We start from the raw sequence: 22,275 nt of genomic DNA on the forward strand, positions 1-22,275 counted from the left end.
CGTGGTTGGATCTTCGAGCAGGACAATGATCCAAAACATACATCAAAATCAACACAAAATGGTTTACTGGCCACAAAATCAAGGTCCTGCCATGGCTGTCCCAGTCCCCCGACTTCAAACCCATAGAAAACCTGTGGGTTGAACTGAAGCAGAGAGTCCACCAGCATGGACCTCAAAATTTGAAGGATCTGGAGAGATTCTGTATGGAAGAATGGTCTCAGATCCCTTGCCATGTATTCTCCAACCTCATCAGACATTATAGGAGACTTATTTGCTCATATTTACAGCCTTCTTGGCCCATATTTACCAAGGGTGCCAATATTAGAGGACGAAGACATTTTTCTTCAGACATCTTGTATTTTGCGAGAAGACATACAGTTAAGCCTTTATGCTGTATTGAGAGATGAATGTGGTGCAACAGGACAGGCTAGGCGTACATGACATACATGGCTGGATGTGTTTTGAGAAAGCAAGATGGAGAGAGAAAGAAAGAAGCAAGAGAAAGAGTGTAAGGAAGCACACAAGACAGAGCAGAAGAGAGACAGAAACAACCTTCACATAACCGGGAGAAAGAAACATCCTTGTGTTTGGGTTTAAATAGAAAACTCTTACCATCTGAAGGGGGAAGCTGAAGTGACTTGGACCGTATGAGGGGGCATGAAACTTTCCGCTTCAAACTCATGTCATCATAAGAGGAGAAACACCTGGGAGTGAGAGCCAGAGAACAAAGAAAGACGTCATTGGCGGTTAGAAAGCGCGTTTCGATTGGATTCTTCAATGCATAAAGTTGTTGGCAGAAGATTAAAGAATAGCAAGGACAAGTAACCATCAAACTGGCACTCGCCAGCATACTTTCAAAACATTATTTACTTTCTAGGACACTTTGTACCTCAACAGCTGCAGGACGGTTTTAAAAGGACAGTAAGCTCTAAGTCAACTTCTTAACACTGTTTGCAGGTTCAAGGTTTTGCCACGGAATACTTTTTTCCTGGATTCTGTCTGCAGGTTGGGAGCACTCTGGTCCCGTTCCCAACATTTACACTGTACTAACACGTCTCGATAGTAGTCATGCTGCTAGACTTTAAAATCAGTGTATAGGGTCAGGAAGAAGCAGATTTTTATAACAGCTGCAGATCTGGCAACGTATAAAACAGAGCTACTACACAAAGTAGAGTTTTTAATTTATATAATAATAATAAAATTAAAAAAATAAAATAAAAAGATGCTGAAGTGTATGAACTCAACCTAATGTGTCTTTCTTACTCAAAAACAGCTGTTTTGTTTGAAACCTCCCACCAGGTTAAGAGTGTGGGTGTAACCTTGCATCAGGATTGCGCGTGCGCGCGCGTGTGTGTGTGTGTGTGTGTGTGTGTGTACCTCTTGGGACTGGGGTAGTGGTTGCTCACAGGGATCACAGCACTTCTGTTATTGGAGGAGCTGCAGCAGCACTGCACACACAACAGCAGGCCCAGAGCCAGACACAACACCAGAGACACCACCAAGTAACTCTGCCTGTCTGACACCTACAACACAAGGTGTAACGTCTAAACGATTAGATCCTGACAGACAAGGCACGGACGGTGAAAGGTATAGATAAATAAAAGATATAGATGTGTGCGCACACACCTCTCTCTGTAACTGACCCACAGTGACCGATAGGTTAAGCATGAGCTTGGTGACATTCTCCAGCTGGCTCTGCAACATCTGGATGGCCTCTGTCTGTTTCTGATCCTGCATGAGCACACACAAACAACCTTATCGCCTTGAAAACTAATCAGATGTGGCATACCTGTCTACACCTGCACCGCTCTGGCATCCCCCCGCGTCCCGTTTTGAGATTTAAATTGCGATATCAAATGCTACTGACCTGCTCCTCTGCAATTCTGGACGTGTTCTGCAGTTTAATGATGGTCATGTTGAACGCCCGCTGCATCTCCTCCATTTGTTTACGATACCTGAGTGACAGCAAGATGTCAGTGTGTAAACGATATACTCTTGGCACCTCTCCCAAAATACTGAGTTGCACTTGGCACCTCTCCCAAAAAACAGTAGCACTTAAAAAGGTGCATCCGGTAAGACGTCTCATAATTTGTCAAAATTAAGTAGGTGGAGCTGAAGAACTAGAGTTAGCATGCAACTAGAGCTAGGCATTTGCAAGGATTGTCATGACATCACTTTCAAGAGCATTTCAATACTATAAACGACATAATACTTTCTCCTGAAGTCAAGGCTTAAACCATTATTATTGTTTTTTTAAAATCATGTTTTATACATTTTCCATCTTATTCATATTATTAGTAAGGGGGAAAAAAACAAAACATTATTGCACCTTTAACCCTAATTGTAAGGTCTTTTTGACATCATAATCACTGGTAACATAGCCGATGCTTGAGAGACCATTTAAAATGTTGAGTATTTAGTTAATAAAACATGTGAAAAGCGTCTCGATAACAGATACACATTATCAGTGTACTCAGAAACATGCCATGTTAAATGGCATTTTATTTATCCAGGTGCAGCGTTGGGAAATCATGTTGATTTAAAGACCACCTTCATCGGCATGTCGTATGGTAACACGTCGCAGGAAATGCTTCAATGATTCGGTGATGCAAAATGTAGATGTATTTTTCCTTCCATGCCTGAAGAGAGTCCTCTGTATACAGCCAAGTACCTGTGTAGTGCCGTGACAGGAGACCGTTAAAACTTGCTTAGTTAAACCTCCCTGAATTTAACTCGCTGCCTTCAAGGGTGATGTGAAATTAAATTAAGCTTAAGAGTGAGATATGATGGCAAGTCTCAATGGTCTAAACGCCGAAATTATCCTGCCTAGCACACAGAACATCCACACACACACTGCAGCGAATTAGTGTATGATTTCATTAAGGTCATTTTCCCAGCATGTGTTACTCTAATATTTTAATATATACATGCTCAGCACTTTATAAGTAACACTATACTAATACTGGGTATGGCCTCCCTTTGCTCTCAAAACAGCCTCAATTCTTCATGTTGTGTATTCCAGATGTTGGAAACATTCCTTTGAGATTCTGGTCCATATTGACATGATTACATCACACAGTTCCTGCAGATTTTTCAGCTGCACTTTCATGCTGTGAATCTCCCGTTCTACCACATACCAAAGCTGTTCTATTGGATTCAGATCCGGTGACTGGGAAGGCCGCTGAAGAACACTGAACTAATTATGTTCATAAAACTAGTTTGAAACAAGTTTTTCTTTGTGACACGGTGCATTATCATGCTGGAAGTAGCCATTAGAAGATGAGTAAATTGTGGCTATGAAGGGATGCACATGGTCAACAACAATATTCAAATATGCTGTGGAATTCAAGCGATGATTGATCAGTATTAATAGCCCCAAAGTGTGCCAAGAAAACATTCCCCACACCATCACAGCACCTCCACCAGCCTGTACTGTTGACAGAAAGCAGGTTGGGTTCATGGATTCATGCTGTTAGCACAAAATTCTGACCCTACCATCTGTGTGCCTCAGCACAAATCAGACCAGGCTACATTTCTCCAGTCTCTAACTGTCCAGTTTTGGTGAGTGTGTGCCCACTGCAGCCTCAGCTTTCTGTTCTTGGATAACAGAAGTGGAACCTGACGTGATCTCTTGCAGCCCATCAGCCTCAAGGTTCGACGTGTCATGCATTCGGAGATGCTTTTCTGCTCACCATAATTGGACAGAAGGGTTATCTGCGATACGGGATATTTTTCTTTATTGTACCATTGAGTAAACTCTAGAGACTGTTGTGTATGTGAAAATCATCCCTGGAGATCAGCAGTCATAGAAATAAATCAAACCAGTAGTGTCTAGCACCAACAATCAAAATCACCAAGATCACATTTTTGCCCATTCTGATGGTTGATTTAAACGTTACCCGAAGCTGCTGGTAGGCATTTATGAATCGCACTGCTGTCACACGATTGGCTGATTAGATAACTGCATGAATGAGAACAGGCCTTCCTAATAATAATAATAATAATAATAATAATAATAATAATAATAATAATATATTATTATTATTATTATTATTATTATTATTATTATTATTGTTTTATTATTATTATTATTATTATTATTATTATTATTATTATTATTATTATTATTATTATAATAATAATAATAATAATAATAATAATAATAATAAGTGCAGCGAGGGTATATAACTAGTACATTAATTAAAATAATAGAACAGCAATGTATAAAGTGTGTACTAAAAATGCACATGAGCAAGTATAAGGCAGCAGCCACTGTGTGTGTGTGTGTGTGTGTGTGTGTGTGGTGTGTGGTGTGTGTGTTACCTCTGGCTGAGCTCCTCCAAGTATCTGCTGCTGAGCGACATGTTCATCTCCAGGGCTTTGATCCTATTGTTAAGCCTCATGAACACGGATTCCTTCTGGTTGGAGCCGTGCACGTGGTTGCCGTTGCCGTTCCCATAGCTTGGCTCGCTCGAGTTCTGCAGCTCGGCGTAGAAGTCTGTGGCGGTGCGCTGCAGGGTGCTCTGCACCTCCTCCGTAGGCTCTTCCTGAGACGCGAGTTGAGCAGCATCCTGCTGGACATCCTCAACGCCTGCAGAAAGCTCTGGGCCCGGCACAGGCAGTTCTGTGGGAGGTGGGATTTCGGTAGGCCGGATAGGTGTGGGAACAGAATGGACAAGCTGATCTTTGGTGAGTGTGGGGGGTAGCTCTGTGGTTTCAGGGATGAGAAGTGAAGCGGTGGAAGTGAGGCTGAAGGAGGTGGTAGAGGTGAAGGTGGAACCGAGAGAGGTACTGGTAAAGGTGTGAGTCTGCGTTTCGGGAATGTACTCCATGTACCGTGGCATCAGATCCTGAGGCTCATCTGTGGGCAGTGAATCAGGAATGCCCTCAGTGGGCGTGGCTTTGGAGACCGAAGTCTCAGTGTAGCTGTGATGAGGAAGGGAGGAGGTGTGGCTCGGCTCTAATAAAATCTGGGGGTCAACGATTGGATCCAGAGTAACAGGAGGCATGTCGGTAGGCGCAGTCTCTTCACTTTGTGTTGGCTCTACTTCCGAAGACTTCTCGGAGGGCGACGAGGGGGTTTGGATTGGACTGGGGTCTGGGAGTTGTGTTGATGATGGCGTATGCGTATTGGAATGCATGTGGTGCGCTTGACGTAGCCGTTGCAGAGCCAGCGCTGCGGAACAGTAGAGGTGCAGGTGCTCGTGGAGACTGGCTAAGCAGGACAAAGTGGGAAGTTGGGAGCAGTAAAAGGCGCTCTCCCTGAGGCGTGCCTCCACGCGCCGCCTCTCCTCGTCACGTTCCTCCTCCAGCAGGGTCACCGTGGGAGGACTCGGCTCTTCCTCTTCATCTTCAATGAGGATGACTATGCGACTCTCCTCAGGCGAAGGAGTAGAGGGAGACTCGGGAATGGGTACTTCTGGATCTGGCTTCACCGGAGTGGAATCCAGCTCTGGAGTTTGCTGCCTGGGAACGCAGAGAACACAACAATCAGTCTTGCATTCTTACAAATGAACAGTTGAAATTAACAGATTAAATGAAATTAACAGCTGGATGTTAATTGGCAACAGGTCAGTAACATGATTGTTTCTCGAAGATACTCTTTTTATACCCAGAGTATTTCAGAAGTAAAGATGGGCAAAGGTTCACCAATCTGTGAAAAACTGCGTCTACAATTTGTGGAACAATTTCAGAATAATGTTTCTCAACGTAAAATTGAGAAGACTGAATCTCTCATGTAAAGTACAGATCATCAAAACATTTCGAGAATCTGGAGAAATCTGTGTGCAAGGGTGAAAATCAATATAGCATGAACCGTGATCTTCGGCTCTCGGGCGGCACTGCATTAAAATCAGGCATGATTCTGTAATGGAAAATCACTGCATGGGCTCAGAAACACTTCTAGAACTCACTGTCTGCGAACACAGTTCACCGCTCCATCCACAAATGCTGGTTAAAGCTCAATCATACAAAGAAGAAGCCATATGTGAACATGATCCAGAAACGCCACCGTCTTCTCTGGGCCAAAGCTCATTTGAAAGTGACTGAGGCAAAGTGGAAAACTGTTCTGTGGTCAGATGAATGGAAATTTGAAATTCTTTTTGGAAACTAAAGATGACTAAAGAGGAGAGGGACCATCCGGCTTTTTATCAGAGCTCAGTTCAAAAGCCTGCATCTCCGATGGTAATGGGTGCATTAGTGCATATGGAATGGGCAGCTTGCACATGGAAAGACACCATCAATGCTGAAAGGTATATACAGGTTTTACAGCAAGAAATGCTTCCATCCAGATTCAATCCCATCTTTACTTCAGAGAGACTCTGCCTCTCTAAGATACTTTTATACCCAATCATGTTACTGACCTGTTGTCAGTTAACCTAATTAATTGCAAAATGTTCCTCCAGCTGTTTCTTTTTAGTAACACTTACTTTCCAGCCTTTTGTTGCCCCCGTCCCAACTTTTTTTGAGACGTGCTGCGGTCATCAAATTAAAAATTACCTTATTTTTTCCTTAAAATGGTACATTTCCTCAGTTTAAACAGTTGATACATTTTCCATGTTCTATTGTGAAGAGCATACGGGTTTATAAGATTTGCAAATCATTGGGGGAAAGAAAGAAAGAAAGAAAAAAAAAATACCCTGGACTTTAGGCTAATGAACAGGTTATTCAATGCAAGTGTATATTTATTCTAAAATTTCTCATCTGCACACAAGCACGATCAAATTGATCAACCACACACTGCTTGATAAATGTAACGCATGTGAGAGACATGTGTATGTAAATGGAAAACATACATTTCTTGTTGCTGCGCGAGTGTCGAGGTTGGTGTGAGCGTAGTTTCGGTGACTTCCGTGATGTTCTCGGTCCCTGACGATATATTACCTACAGAAAGACAATGACCATGAAACACAGGAATAAAAAAAGGGAGCACAGAAAAATCAAGAATGGAGTTATGAAGATGGGGGGAAAGGAAAAAAGTTGCTGCCTGTGGCGGCAAGTCGAGATAGAGACCAGAGAGAGGAGCGAGTGTTTGTGAGTGCGTCAGAGACCTCTTCCCCCAGCTGAGTGTAGACCCCCATCCTCCCACGACTCTGCCTCATACACAAAGGGACTCATTGTTCAGCAAGAAATGCAGCCTCCTCTGACCAAAACCCATACACATATACAGAATTTACCTTTAACAGGAAACAGCAGGAGAAATACCTACAAATTACCCCAAAGTAATCACTTTGGGCAGGGTTGTTTGTCCTGGATTCCCATGGCATAAAGCTCACTTGCTCAGTAAAAGAAGGACGCTCTGCATTTTAAATATTCCCTTAACTCAAAAGCAAATACTGTGCCTAGCTCTGGAAATGTTGACGCATGCAGCATGGACTCAAAACGACTGCTAATCATTACGCACGTATTAGCCCATTTACCACAAGTAGTAGTCTCAACTGCAGATAAGGGTACGGTTATAATGTTAGAAATGTAGCTCTTTAAATGCTCTGCGCTATAGTACACTCTTCTGGTTTATTTGAAGAACGTGACCAGGGTACTGCAGCCGTTTCAACTACAGAACGTCTCACATTTGCAGGTTCCAGTGCTCTCTGAGAGACTGAGTGAAAGAGAGAACACTATCGATTCACTACTGTATGTCCAGAGAAAAACACAACGTCAGGAAAATTTGACCGGGGGGGACATAGCATATACACCTTCCATCTCGGCTCCATCTTCAAGCTCTGGCTTGCCCCCAAGCACATTTGCAGCAATGTTGTTAACCATCGTTAGGATTGCATCTGAAAAGAAAAAACAGAAAATAATTACAGCAACGTAGAGGAAATAGTAGTGTGAAGCTAGGAGTCACTAGAGGAATCGCTGTCTGATCAACCATGTAAAATACTCTGATACACGGATGTGTGGAAATTTACTGTGTCAACTTCCAACACGTAGCTAATTTAGGAAATACGTTTCCAGATTGTGTTCCTGTCTATTATTATAAATCTTTGCTATTTTAAATAAAGGGGAAAAAAAAGGTGTAGAGGTTACGGGACTATTTTATTTATTATTTTAAAAATGGTCTAAAGTGACATGTTGAGCGTTAAAGACTAGAGTTCATCAGTCTTTCCCATAGGACTGCAGCACTTTTTCTAATACAATACCTCTCCTATAGTTCTAATATAGAATCTCTTAACCAATGAGACTAGAGCACTATTTCTGACACAGAGCCTCCCCTAACACAGAGGGTCCCAAGTCAACACATGGGGGGGGGTATGTATGTGTAAACATGCATGTATGCATGCTGACTGGTGAGAGCATTTTGGGGTTTTTTTTTTTTTTTGCGTCATTACGGAACAGACAGACACTGTGCATGTGCTGTGAGGAGGGAATACAGAACCACGAAAGTATTCAAGCTAAACTGGCAGCAAGGTTCAGAAAATATACCCAGTTAACTGTTACCCATGCAGCCGTGTGTGTGTGTGTATAATATTCCTAATTTTGACTGAACTTTTATCTTATTTTTTTAAAAATACACGCAGAGTTATGGGATTTTAGCCCTCTCTGGACATGTCAAAATATCATGAACACACTTCAGAGGGTTTTAGGCAAGTTAGTGAATTCCTAATACACAGTTCCTAGTCATGTGACGCATTACATTTATGGCATTTGGTAGACGCCCTTATCCAGAGCGTGAGCATTTATTAACGATCTATTGATTGTCTATTAATGATTTATTAATGATCAAGCGCAACCATACTACAAACACTTATAATAAAGGTCATAATCAGTTTGTATTAAAATGTAGTGCATGTATTACATATGGAATTTGTAGTGTGACAACCATCATGAATACACTCCTATCTGCTTATCCCACACGAATCGATCCTAAACATTGTTAACAGAGATTAATACTATTTAAGTGGATAATTCCACTTGAACTAGAGTAGTGTTCCTGGCCTTATGTATCTAGTTGTACAGTTGTAGAACATTGTTCTGAAAGAAAAACCTAAAGATCTGAAACACTTTCGATTATCATGTGAGTGAATGATAGGTTACTGAACGCCACAGAGGCCCTGAGGTACTTGGTATTGACGGGAAGTGCTTGCGTACATACTTGTAGCAGAACCCAGGAGGTTCTTTGATGCCTTATCTTCAGAAGGATGATATCCTGGAGGGTAATCTATGAAAAGGAGGTCTGGAGTTAAGAGAACGCCTTCAGTAAATTAGCTAATGATCACACAGCATCGAATGTCAGAACATGTAAACAAGCACTGCATTCTCGTTATTAAATACAAAACATATAGAACACTTCATACCATAATCCTCATCCAAGTACTCAACCCTCTCTGAGGGATACTGTGAGTCAGCAATCTCATCATACTCCTCCACCATACTGGTACCAAACACCCTAACAACAAGAAAAAGATAGTGCATGTGGTATATTTTAGGGAATAATGCAGAAAGAGAGAACAAAACATGTAAAGAGTAAAGTCCAGAATAGACAAGAAGGATGAAATGAGGTTTTTTTTTTTTTTTTTTTCGAACGATGAAAGCAAGTGGAAATTACACAATGTTCCATACATTATCTTAAACAATCAGGAAAGCAGTCACGACATAAAGCTATGGCACCACCAAAAGGGGCTCAGGCCTCAAAAATTAGGGCAAATTCCATACATGTCCCTTATCCAAAAGATACAGATACCCTTATGTAAAGCCTCCGTACACTTTTGTGGACGTACGTAAACCGGTTTGTTTTTAAGACAAGTAAGGGGTTAATAGTTGAGGAAGGGATTGGATTAAAATTGAGAATATTTCTTTAACACAAATGGTGTCACAGATATAATGATAAATTATCGGGGGGGGATGGGGCGCGGACACACACACACACCCCACTTTAATAATTACTATACCTTCCCAAATTTAGAAACAATCGTGTCATGCTGCCTTACTTCTCTTTCAGGATTTTTATTTATTTATTTATTTATTTTTATAACGCAGCCCTCCAACAGCATGCAAAGAAATTGCATTATAGAAAGGGGCATGTGTTTCACTTGCTCTGACACATGCTGAGCCCCTTTACAGGCCTCCAACACACATTACTTACTTTGCCAAAGGCAAACGGCACAGACTTTCTATACTAGTACTAAAAGAAATCCCTGAACCTGGAAAACAATATTAAACAATGCCTATATTAAACGTGTACCTCACACAAAACAGTCATAGTGACAACATAAATGACTACAACGGTGATTGATAGAGAGATATTACACAGAGAGTTCGATCGATCTTACCTGATTAGACTAAGGGGGCAAAAATGTTCCGAACCAAAATGAGAGAGCAGCTCAACCTACACAAAGTAAAACAGAATCAAACAAAACTGTTAGAAAGCAAGAATCCCTGCAACATGTACACTTTCACTTCCCCATCATCAGCAAAAACAGCCAGAGTATGTGCAAAGCACGTGACTTTCTAATGTGGTCTTTAAGAAAATCAAAAATAAATATGTTTGCATGTGGGCAAAAGTGTACCACTGCCATGCTTTACTCTATTCAGGCCCTGCCACCAAAGCTGCCATTACTGTGCATTCAAAACATCTATGACAGGAGGATGCTAACCTTTATGTACTTGATGAACATCTGATGCAATGCAGGGGGGAGGTGGGGGAGAGAGAAAAAGAGAAACAAGAAAAGAGTCAGTAAGAGACTGGATTCATGCCACAAGCAAGTTCTTTTGTATTCATTTGAGAAGGAGAGGTTTCATACAGGAATATGAGCTCCTCTCAGACCAGAGCAATATACCGGTATGAAAAATGAAAATGCAGAGAGAAAGAGCAACATCGGTAGCCATGAGAAATTCACACGGAAACCAATATACATTGGTTTAGAGAGCAAATCAGAACGTGATGGTGCAAGCCTAAAAAGTAATCATGTCTGGAGAATAAAATGTGATCTAACTTTACATAACCCTCTACTGCATGAATTACTACATTTAAAAAAAAAAGCTTTCATGGATTTTTATTACTTGAACTAGTTTTTACACTGTACAATTCCAATGACTGCATTTTCCAGACCATACGAGTTTTTTGCCACATAATAAGCATGCAAAAGTGTTTAAATGTTTTGCTTCAAGTAGTTTCGCCTCAATATTGAACAATTTATCAAATAAATTATTCTTTTAACTTTGAGAGTCCTCCAATGATCACATTCAACATGCCGTGTGATTGCAGAAAAGGAAACACACTTCCTGGACATGTGACATGGCATGCTTTTGTTATGTCCAAGTTAAAGCCCCCTTTTTCCAATTACATAGAAAGATGGTCATTTTGTATCACTGCCTATCAAAAAATTGGAGAGAAATTAATTGTTGCCATATGGCAACAGCATGCAGTAAAGGGTTAACTGAAGTTCTGAAGTAGAAAAAACAGATAATGATCTAATATCAATCACACTGTAAGATGAGAAAATCCAGATAAATGGCAAAGAGCCAAGCCAGTTGCATTTGGAGAAATAAACAGAAGGAAATGTAACAGGGAAGACGAAACAGTAGGAGTGCCGATCTGCAGTACTTAATGATACAAAGCTCTCTAAATGCATTTTTCTGTCGTCTCAGCACAAAAAAAAAAAAAAAAGAAAAAAAAAAAAAAAGACAAAAAAAAGGGGGTTTTGTCTCACTGTAGTATTTCAACCAAAAGGAGCACAAAAGATCATCTGTGGCCTCTTCGGCACACCGTGGACAAACCATGCAATCACAACAGTGTCCTCAATTCAATTCAATTTTATTTGTATAGCGCTTTTTACAATAGACATTGTCTCAAAGCAGCTTTACAGAAATATCAACACGGTAACAGCAAGACGCTGCCGTGTCCCAAATGACTCCTCTGTTCGCAGCACCCTATGCTCTACACACTATTACGCCACATGGAAACTAGTGTGTATCGGAAGACGCTCTGCGTTATCAAATCCCATATCTAAAATGGTACTGAGCCACCGATACGTGACCCCTCGATCAGCAATGAGAGTACAAGAGGGCAGGTGAGTGCAATGATGAGCGTGTGAAAGTGAAGAACCTGGTGCAAAAATCCCCTTTTTACCTTAACATATTTGGCATACAGCTGTTCGTCCAAGGGGAAGCTCTGCACTGTGCGCTCATCACGTGCATGAAAGGTGCCAAGCTTGATCCACTTATTGGTCGGGTATCTGTTAGGGAATAGAGAGATGTTTTTTTTAATATGAGGAACGAGTTATGTAAACACAATGCGCTCATAAGACTTAAAAACATATACAGCTCAATATACAGCCTTCACACCAATAGGGCTTGGAATGGGCGTGTGTCAAGTTGACATCATGACATCGTGTTGAGACATCAGTACAGAAGCGTCACGTGACGTACACATCCCTTATTCCATTCTCAGCATTCGCTCTGTATGTTAATAAGCTACCTAAACTGATCGCCTCCTTCTCATATCCATTTATGACAATATATGTAATAAAAACAAGACTATTTCAGGTGAAAGAACTCTTTACAGTGCAGTTAATGTGTTGGCCATATAATCGGGTCATCTTCCATTTAAACATATACGTAATATATTATATATATATATATATATATATATCTTTTCAGAGAAACAATTATTATAGATGCCCAAGAGTACTGTTAGATAAGAGATAGAGGAGTGTGTTTGGACGATGCATATTATGAGTACCGGCCTAGTTTGAGAGGCTTTTAAAAATCAGACCATGGCAAACCCTGTCAAACAGAAGAAATAGACAAAGAGCAGCAGTAGCGACAGTGAAAAGGGCACGTCCGAGAGAAAGAGACTGTGTTGTTGTGCTGGATTACTCGGCAAAGCAAAAAATAAATAAATAAACATGATTCGGAGAATGTCAAACAGTCGCTCCGTGAAGTGACGTTAGATATTTGGACCAATCGCTGACGGGAACAAACGATGCAGTGTTCAGGAGTTCTGTTTGGAAACTGGCACACAGTGCAGCGTGCAAACTTGAAGCAACACCACATTCTGGCTCATTACCTCTTTTCACATCGAAATGTCTTTTTCAGTTGAAGTTCATCAAAAGCTTAAGAGCTATGCGGCAGTATTTAGTTTGAATCAAACCCTGGAGTCTACTCCCTTAGAGAAATGGGGGGGGGTTTTTTTGGCAGGTGTGAACATATCACACTTCAGTCTGGAGCAAAACAATCAGTCTAAGAAAATCTCATTAGTGATCTTACACCACTTTTAAGCTAACCGTAGTGCAGTTTGATTTTAGTGAGAACACAATTATGGAATGCAGACAGGCAATTTTATACAAGCAAACTAATTATTTCCCCATTTATTCTCTAGTGCTAGTTTCATATTGTTCACCATTCGTTAATTTCCGTGATTTCTCCTCGTCCTTGCAAAAGGTTTTTTTCTGTACAATGAATGAAATGCCTTTGTTTTTCAGTCCTGTCCTTCCCACTCACCTTTCAGACAAGATTTTCTGTTTGTTTAAATTTATGCCGCGTAAAACCCACCCAGACGAAAAGAAAAAAAGAAAGAAAGAAAAAAAAAAAAATAGGTGAGCAAAGCTACCAGACATGGAAAGTGATGAGTGTGTGGGGTGACACACACGCACAAAAAAAAAAAAACACCCCACAAAACAACGGTTCAGAAATCAGCACAAGCAGAGAATGACCGTGGTTTACCTGTCACTGATTGACACCAGGAAATCTTTTGGCGTGGAGGAGAAGAGCTCAAAATTTGCAATGTCCAGCTGCTTCACCTGGATCGGCTCACAGAGCTCAATAACAAACCTGAAAGCATGGACAGATCAGACAGTAAGGGAGATGACATTAGATTTTCCTAGGTCTAATGTTTCTTCATACAGCCCCTCCCAAACCCAAAATGGAAAGTCTCTAGAGTTGATACAGAATGGTTTGGAAAACCCCCCAAAAAAACCAACATGACGACCGTGACTGAGGGCAGAAATGCCACGAGAGCGCTCAGAGGAGAAGGGCAGACTGGACCAAGCTGGCAGGAAGGCTGCAGTAACTCTAATAACCACTCTTATAGGCCATTTGCCTCAAGGTCAGACATATTTTGCGCTCCGAGATGCTTTTCTGCTCACCACGGTTGAAAAGAATCGCCATTTACATTACTGTTGCCTTCCTGTCAGCTCAAAACAATCTGGCCATTCTCCCTTCACAGTATTTTAATCAGTTCAGAACTTCCACTCACTGGAATTATTATATATTTTATTATTATTTTCGCATCATTCTGTGTAAACTCTACAGACTGTTGTGCATGAAACACTCAAAAATAGCCTGTCTGGATCCAAGATGAACAAGGACCGTATACACAATGTAATATTTCACTGACTTCGAGTGTACAGCGGCTGCACTGATCTTTACAGAACAGGAGCTCAAACCCCAAAACCTTTGTCATCACAGAGAAATAAAACTTATTCTCATTCCTCCTCTTTGTAACTAGAACACACCACCTTCCTCTCGCAATGCTCTGACTGACCAGAGTGACTCACCAAATCTTATTACTGCAGGGGTTGAGCATGTAAAGATCCATATTCTCCATTAGAATGGCAGAAGTGCTCTGGAGAAAAAGAAAGAACACACTCATACCAGACCGCTGCGCATTATCCGTATCTATACATGCACATTATTACATTTAGAAAACTCCGTTACCACCATGCTTATGTCATTATACACCTCCTTTTCAGCAAGAGCTAGATTCACATTAAAAATGCACCTTGGCTCCAGGCGAGCGTTACCTTGGCCTCATTGTTGGCTGCGAGGATTTTGGCCCCACACTCCACAGAGGCGTAATTATTCTTAAAGTTCTTCTGGATCTTTTTCACCGGGTGGGGGCTGCCGTTGGATGAGGTGTGCAAAGACTGACCTGGAGCAAGAATAATTTGGTTTAAACATTTACTGAGAAGTCACAACAGTCACATTCAAAAAACTTGACCTTGAAGACGTAAATTGTCTTTATGCAAGATCGTGTTAGTTGGATAACACAGACCTTTTAAAGTGCCTCAATCATTCCCAATAAATCATAAACTGTGTCTCAGAATGAGTAGTTTTTATTTTCTATTCAATGTGACATCACAATAGAACAGGCCACGCCCACAACTGGTGACAGACCCTGCCCTACTAGCATCATATTAGCTCCTCCACTGAGTGAGCTGCACACAGTGCTCCATGTTCTCCGCGCTGGGGCAGCTACAGTGATGAGAAGAATGTCTCAACTTCATAAGTGCTATTTTGTAGGCTGTAAGAATGGACATGAGTCTTCATGTACTCCTCACATCAGAGCCAATGAAGACGCAGTGGAGAAGTTTTATTTTTGAAGGAAATGTGCCCCAAATAATAGCCTAACTCGTGCATGTTTGATCGAATTACTTTACACCCGACTGCTTTGTGAACGAGGGTCAGTACAAAGCAGGATTTGCTGAAAAGTTGATTCTCAAGCATGGATCAGTACCAACCGTTCGTGATCCAGCTTCATATCCAGAAGACCCAAGTATTGCACTCTCTTTTCTGAATGTTTTCAAATCGCCTTTCTGAATGTGCTCGTTAGCAGATTGCACAAATAAAATTACATTGACTACATTTACATGGACAGCAATAACCTAATAATGGACCTTATTCTGAATAAGACAATATTGTGATTAAGGTGTTTACACGAGTCAGTCACTTTTAGAATATTCCTTTCATGTTCGCGTTTTACATGTTATAGGTCATAGATGGATTAACGGCACACGTCATTACATCCCCACACCACGCCAACCGACGTTCCCTCCAGAATTTCACGCATCGACATACAGTTCGTCTTCGTTATGGCACCGTATACAGTTTTGAGGGTTTAATTTTTTATTTTATGAAAGCTTCAAGTGCAGTTAATTATTTGTCATGCTATACGTACAAACAGACAACTGCTTGAAGGCATGGGCTGCGTACGAAACCGTGTACATGTATTAAATACATGAAATACATGCATTTCTCCTACAATATAGTAGGCAAGTACGCAGTTTCGGAGGCAGCCGTGCTCTCGTTTGCCGTCAAACGGTTGAGCACTGCCTTGTGTGTACGTGTCCTGTCGCAAAATGCAGTGAAAACTCCCACCAGATGTAGTGTGATTAAGGTGTGTGACTAAAATAGGAATACTCCACGTCTTAATTCGATTTGTGTTTACTTCGATTACGACTTTAGTCGGATTAAGGTAATCAATAATCACTTTTTACATGCAAGTTCTTAATCAGCATCATCTTAATCGAGTTAATATTGGATTACTGTAGATGTAAACATACTGGTAGTCTCTGATTGCATTCATGGAGACCAGAGCTATGTCGCCATTTTTATTTTTAACCCGAAAATGTTTACGGTCTGTATAATTCATACATATAGGACTGAACACCGGTATTTACGGTATCAGTCATTGATTCTCCTGATTTGATGTTGCCGTAGTATCCAAAGCACGAGCTGTAAAGGCACAGCCGTCTTTTGGAAAGGGGGCAGGGAGCAGCAGCAGTAGCTCATTTGCATTTAAAGAGACACACACGATAACAGAGGCTTTGCTTCCACCCAAAAAGGAGCATTTACAGCATGGTATAATACATGATCTGTGGGGTATGTTGAGCTGTAACTTCAGACACCATCAGGGGAAACCGGAGACTTTATTATATCTTGTAAAAATGAGCAAAAAAGGCCCACTTTAATGAATGCATGTAAGGTACAGAATGTATATAGTCATTATCGCTGCCCGATAACCTACTTTTGCAGCAGCGTGGTCGTGCGTGTGTGTGTGCACACACGAAGTGTCATTGCTTTACATTAGCCCAAGTAACAGCCTTTTCTCGCTTATCTTTTTCCTCACAGAATGTTCTAGGTCAGCCACTTGTGCTTTAAAAACAAGCCGTGCGTACGTTATAAACTATGGATAAACATGTCATTATTTTAGATGCAATTCAAGCACGAAGACTTTAAAATGACTGATGGTACATGGTCTGAAACGCCAGGAGCCGAAGTAAAAGAGCAATAAAAGAAATTTCAAGAAGGATATTTTGAAGTGTGTAAATCAGCCTCTAACAGTTGACTTGTCCGTTTCATTGAAGCCGATACTACTCCATTATAGACGGCTCTGAAACAGTGTGCCTGTGCGCGCATGTGCATGAGGCTATGCTCATTTACTGCGCTCGGCATGTTCCGCTTCCTAAAATATCACCCGTCAAATATCACAAGTCAAAATGCTGACCAAGTGTGAGAGAGGAGAGAATGAATAATAATAATAATAATTTTTAAAAACATTAAAGTTTTAAAAAGTGTTTAAGGGGATTAGTCAGAACAAAACTGTGTTGTGGCCACGATACTGCATAAATGCGTGCTACACACAGGTGACAAAGTAAAGGTGAAAACAGCATAAAGTGTCTTAGCAAGGTTTTGGGCTTTGACACACTGCCACACAGTTTCTACACATCTCTCAAGATGTACTGGGGGGGATGAACAGCGCTCTTCCAAAAGATATTCCATCAATTAGTTCGGATAATGATTTTGGTGAAGAGAGCTTACACCTGACTTGGAAAAGATCCCCCAAAAAAGTGTTTTTTTTTGGGTTGAGTGACGCTTCCCTCCAAGTGGACCCAAGCCATTCAGCAAAATCCCCCATAGCATAACAGAACCACCATCAACGTAGGAGTCAATATTCAGGTCATGCTCTTGTACACACAGATTCAAGAAAATGGTGAAAGATGATGCCCATCAATTTTTCCACAATTTTGTGACTGTTACTTTTGCACCACTGAACTCTCAAGTGTCTATGCATGTTTGTAATGATGTATGTACTCTTCGGACGAAAATGCTGTTTTCGTCTTTCGGCTGAAAGAGAAAATAGGCGGAAAACATGAGCCGCCCCGCAGAGCTCAGATTTCACTCTTGATCTAGCCACGGGTTACCACAGCACTACCCGGCAAACGCCGGTCATGTCAGCAGATTGGAAATACTTTAAAGTTCCTGATACAGACATCAAAAGCTACCATCTGCTGTGTGTGTTCAGCAGAAATTTCAAGAGGAGGTACGGCACCAAAGCACTTCTCCATGACAGGTTTGATACACCACCTGAAAACATGACTTCCCGTTCAATATGCAGAGTACAACAAAACAATAACAGGATAAAGGCCCTCTCCCATTCTGTGTTCTGCCTGTTTTCATTAAAATGATTGTATAGCATATTTAAACTTTATATTTGCAAGATGCTAGCATACAGCTGCCAAGTTCTTCTCTTGACTGCTGTTTTGCAGATCATAATCGTTAACGTTACATTTGGATAATCGAATAAAAAAAATAAATTAAAAAAAATCTTAAATCTGTTACAGAACTGATTGAAGAATATATTTAATATTGTTTTTGTGCGTTCATTTCAATAAAAGATCATTTTATTGGCTTGTAGTTTTTCAATTCAGATTCATTAAATGAATTAAAAAGTCTAATATTAGCACAATTATACAAAAAATAATGAAATGGGGATTTTTTTGAAAAAAAAATTCTGTTTCTGTTTTCGGCCAAGTGTATCCTAAAAATGTGTGGACACCTGACCATCAAACTCGTACGTGCTTGTTGGCCATCCCGTTCCAGACTTAGTCCGCTTTTGCTGTTATAATAACCTTCACTCCTCTGGGAAGGCTTTCCAGTAGATTTTGGGGTGTGGCTGTGGGGATTTGTGATCATTCAGCTGCAAGAGCATTAGTGAGCTCAGGTAGTGATGTTGGTGAGGAGGTCTGGGGTGCAGTCAGTGTTCCAGTTCTTTCCCAAAGGTGTTCAGTGGGGTTGAGGTCAGGAAATTAGAGTTCTTCCAGTCCAACCTTAACACACCGTGTCTTCATGGAGCTCGCTTTGTGCACAGGTGCATCGTCATACTGGAACATATTTGGGCTTCTTCGTTCCAGTGAAGGGAAATTGTAATGTTACAGCGTACAGAGACATGCTATACTATTGTGCGCTTCCAACTCCGTGTGAAAGACCTACACATGGATGTGATGATCAGGTGTTCACAAACTTTTGGCCACATACTGTGTTTATTCATAAGAGTACATAGATGGGTGAATGAATTAAAAGCGTGAATTGCTGAAAGCATGTACACATTAACAAAATACTATACAGTACTGCTGCATGAGCAGTGAGCATGTTTGGTTGAAAATATTCTCTTACTTTTTTTCTCCTCCACCTCCATCACTTTCTTCTTCCACTCATCAAAGGTGGGGATGTCCTCTTTACCAGGGACAGGGGGATCAGTTCCTTGCTCAGGTTCAGCCACCTACCCACAGCACAAGACAACATTCAAGCAACAGTTTAACTCTTATATGTTAATGTTCACGAATAAAAGCAGGATACGGTTATACACTGACGGAGATATGAAGATGTGTGAAATCTCAGAGGATTCCAGCCCCCACGTTTTCTGCATGGCCAAGAGCCTTGTATATTCATTTGCACTGAAGCGCGATGCCCAGGGAAGTGAGAGCTTATATCTTGCATAACTGCATCATGAAGGAGCACTAAGAGTTTCCACTCTGAAGAACGTAACGCCATCAAAACAGGTTAAAGTCTAAGAGTGCACACTCACTTGCAAGTGGCACTTGCACACACGAAATGGACTGGACTGAGGAAATGGACTGTTAAGCTCGTTCACGTAGAGACCTGACACATTTACAAATGAAGAGACACTTTCAGCTCTTTTTGTGGAGACATTTGTTTGACCAGTTAGCCAAGTTCTACTCAAATTCTGGTGGCTGTAAAATCTTCCTCCACAGGAAACTTGGTGACAGTTTCACAGTGAAATTTCACACTGCTGCAGAAGAAACTGCAAAAATATGCCACCTTCTTAGTGCAATACGTGTTGTGTTCCAGTTATGTGCCGCATGTATTTACCACTTCCTGGTCCTGTGATGGGTATGAGGCATTGACTGTGTGCTCCCCCTGTGTTAAGACCGGCTCAGCCGAATCCACAGAGGAAGTCAGGTCGGCGTTGGTCCCTGGATCCTGATTCTCCACTGACTCCACTAATACACTGAAGAGAGAGAGAGAGAGAGAGAGAGAGAGAGAGAGAGAGAGAGAGAGAGAGAGAGAGAGAGATGGACGAAGAAAGGAGGAAGGTAGAGAAAGGCAAAGCAATATTTAATATAATCTCTTTTGGGATTTAAATTTTTTTTTAAGCAAAAAAGCCTATTAAAACAATAAATAAAAGGCTTTTTGCATCCAAATTATGAAACCTCGTTTTGACAAAAGGTTAAAGTATCAGCATGTCTAAAACAATGGAAGGGAGAGAAAAAAGGAGGGGGGAAGGGAAAAATAAATAAAATAGATAGATAGATAAATAAATAAATAAATAAATAAAAAGAGAAAGAGCCAGACGAGGGACGACGTGCTTCCAGTGCTTCCGTTATCTCGTTATCCAGCTGTAACCAAGACACCCTGGTTGTTATGAGCAGTTATAAGCTGGGTAGCTGGCAGGTGCTCAGTACTCACCTGCTGAGAGTGGAGCAAGAGGCAAGGAGCTGGCTGGAGGGGGCCACAGAGCCCAGCTCACATTGACTGGCACTAGAGTTCTTTAGTGGGGCACCAGCACTGGCAACCTCTAGTGCACTAAGGGGAAAAATCATATGCCATTTACCAAGAATGGAGAGATGGACACAGAGAGAGAGAGAGATAGAGACAGAGAGAGAGAGGAGACAAAGTACAGAAGAGAGCTGGGAGAAAAAGCTAAGGGAGAGGAGTAAAGCAAGGGGAATTATATGTCCAGGGTGGCTTCAGGACGGATCGAGTTCCCGCAACCTGCGGACGGTTGATTTTCCCCTGGCCCATTCGATTTTCCTGGAGCAAGCCTACTGATTGATCACAAAGCCAGCAGGAGAATGCACATCCTTGCTTCTGCCTGCTACAAGGGCATGTTAGCTCAAGCATTTCCAATCCAGGAGTCCAGGGTGGTCCATTAGAAACAAAGTCCATTCACAGACTTGAAAGCAGCTTGTAAGCTCCAGCCATTACGAAACCCAGGTACGATAGCAATGCTCAATATTGCTGATTTAGGCCAAGTGTTAAATAAATTAAATAATACATTTATTTATTTTTAATCAAATCTGTATAATCGTAGTATATTCAGTGATTTTGTGAATTAGGAAGTCATCTTTATTTGTATAATGTTAGTACACAAATTATCCTACAGGAAATGTTAATCAAATATTAATAAAAACAATTACTACACCAAAAAATAAAAATAAAATAAAAAATAATATCATATTGGTAAATAATTTGTCCTCATCTGTTCCTCGGATTCAGCATCTGGCTGTTCTCACCTGGAGGGGCTTTCCGGGGAGGAGTGTGAGGTAGGTGACGCTGGTTCAGGTGCGTTCCCCGAGTCAGCGCTGATGTCCGCATTAGTGTTTGGGTCTATGAGGATATCTGAGGATGGTTCAGCAGCAGCAGGAGGAGGAAGACGAGGAGGAGAAGAAGAAGTATCCTCAGCAGCAGCTTCGCCTGGAGACGGCAGGGCCTTAGGGAGTTCTGTCTCAAGCTGATGTGGTGGAGGTGAGGATGGTGATGGTGACAATGAAGATGACGGCAGGGATTGTGTTTGAGCGGACTCTTGATGGTCAGAGCTGGGATATGTCTCTGACTGCTGTGTCTCTGCCACGACGTGTACCTCTTCCACCACCTGCTCTACTATATTCACAGCCTTGAAAGAACAAAAACAAGTTGTCCGTGTATCAAAACCTCAGTGTCGGCGTGGTTTCACAGCTTCATGAGTTGTGGCTCAACCCTAATCTTGTTTCGCTACAAATCCAAGTGGCTAAATTATATTACAAGATCTAACGTCTTACTACAAGGCCAGGAGGGCAAAACTTTAGCTTTCCCAAAGAAAACTGAACCACATCAAAAGGAGCATCTAATCACCAGGTATTACTAGTACCCATAAACTATCTATATTAGCTATGTTGCCGAAAGCTCAATGACCTTAAATCTCAATACTACTTCATATAATTGGAATTAACCATCCAAGATAAATTACCCATTTAAATAAAATGAACACATTTGAATGCAGTCTGCCCCCCCCAGGCACCTTTTCAGGTTTGTCTTCTTCTGTTGTGTCGTGTATGAGCTGCTCCTCTTGTGCAGCCCTCTCTGCCTCCAAGCCCACGCTGTACGATAACTCCGATTCCCATTCCTCCTCAACCTGGTAGGATGAATAAAAACCATGTCAAAATAGCAAAATATGCCCCTCCCAAAACGCCATAATAAATATTAAATAGAGAA

At 41.3% G+C, this 22,275-nt stretch overlaps 1 protein-coding gene across 7 annotated transcripts in view; it reads right to left on the bottom strand.

The window, feature by feature from the left end:
- suco (SUN domain containing ossification factor) overlaps positions 1-22,275 on the bottom strand; it is a 53,662-nt gene that overhangs the window by 6,654 nt on the left and 24,733 nt on the right. For 2 of the 7 annotated variants that reach the window (XM_053675633.1, XM_053675632.1), the window contains exons 3-22: positions 22,082-22,195; positions 21,318-21,697; positions 20,491-20,607; positions 19,894-20,032; positions 19,177-19,282; positions 14,745-14,872; positions 14,499-14,566; positions 13,666-13,773; positions 12,071-12,176; positions 10,596-10,616; positions 10,272-10,327; positions 9,297-9,388; positions 9,095-9,175; positions 7,695-7,778; positions 6,795-6,882; positions 4,324-5,466; positions 1,868-1,955; positions 1,627-1,731; positions 1,378-1,523; positions 613-704 (exon numbers count right to left, since the gene is read on the bottom strand). In XM_053675633.1, the coding sequence (XP_053531608.1) occupies positions 613-704; positions 1,378-1,523; positions 1,627-1,731; positions 1,868-1,955; positions 4,324-5,466; positions 6,795-6,882; positions 7,695-7,778; positions 9,095-9,175; positions 9,297-9,388; positions 10,272-10,327; positions 10,596-10,616; positions 12,071-12,176; positions 13,666-13,773; positions 14,499-14,566; positions 14,745-14,872; positions 19,177-19,282; positions 19,894-20,032; positions 20,491-20,607; positions 21,318-21,697; positions 22,082-22,195 (3,262 nt within the window). The remainder of the gene's footprint in view (positions 1-612; positions 705-1,377; positions 1,524-1,626; positions 1,732-1,867; positions 1,956-4,323; positions 5,467-6,794; positions 6,883-7,694; positions 7,779-9,094; positions 9,176-9,296; positions 9,389-10,271; positions 10,328-10,595; positions 10,617-12,070; positions 12,177-13,665; positions 13,774-14,498; positions 14,567-14,744; positions 14,873-19,176; positions 19,283-19,893; positions 20,033-20,490; positions 20,608-21,317; positions 21,698-22,081; positions 22,196-22,275) is intronic. The other 5 variants (XM_053675637.1, XM_017456501.3, XM_053675636.1 and 2 more) reach the window with 4 other exon arrangements.

The sequence above is a fragment of the Ictalurus punctatus genome, chromosome 25, assembly GCF_001660625.3.
Source record: "Ictalurus punctatus breed USDA103 chromosome 25, Coco_2.0, whole genome shotgun sequence".
Lineage (NCBI taxonomy): Eukaryota > Metazoa > Chordata > Actinopteri > Siluriformes > Ictaluridae > Ictalurus > Ictalurus punctatus.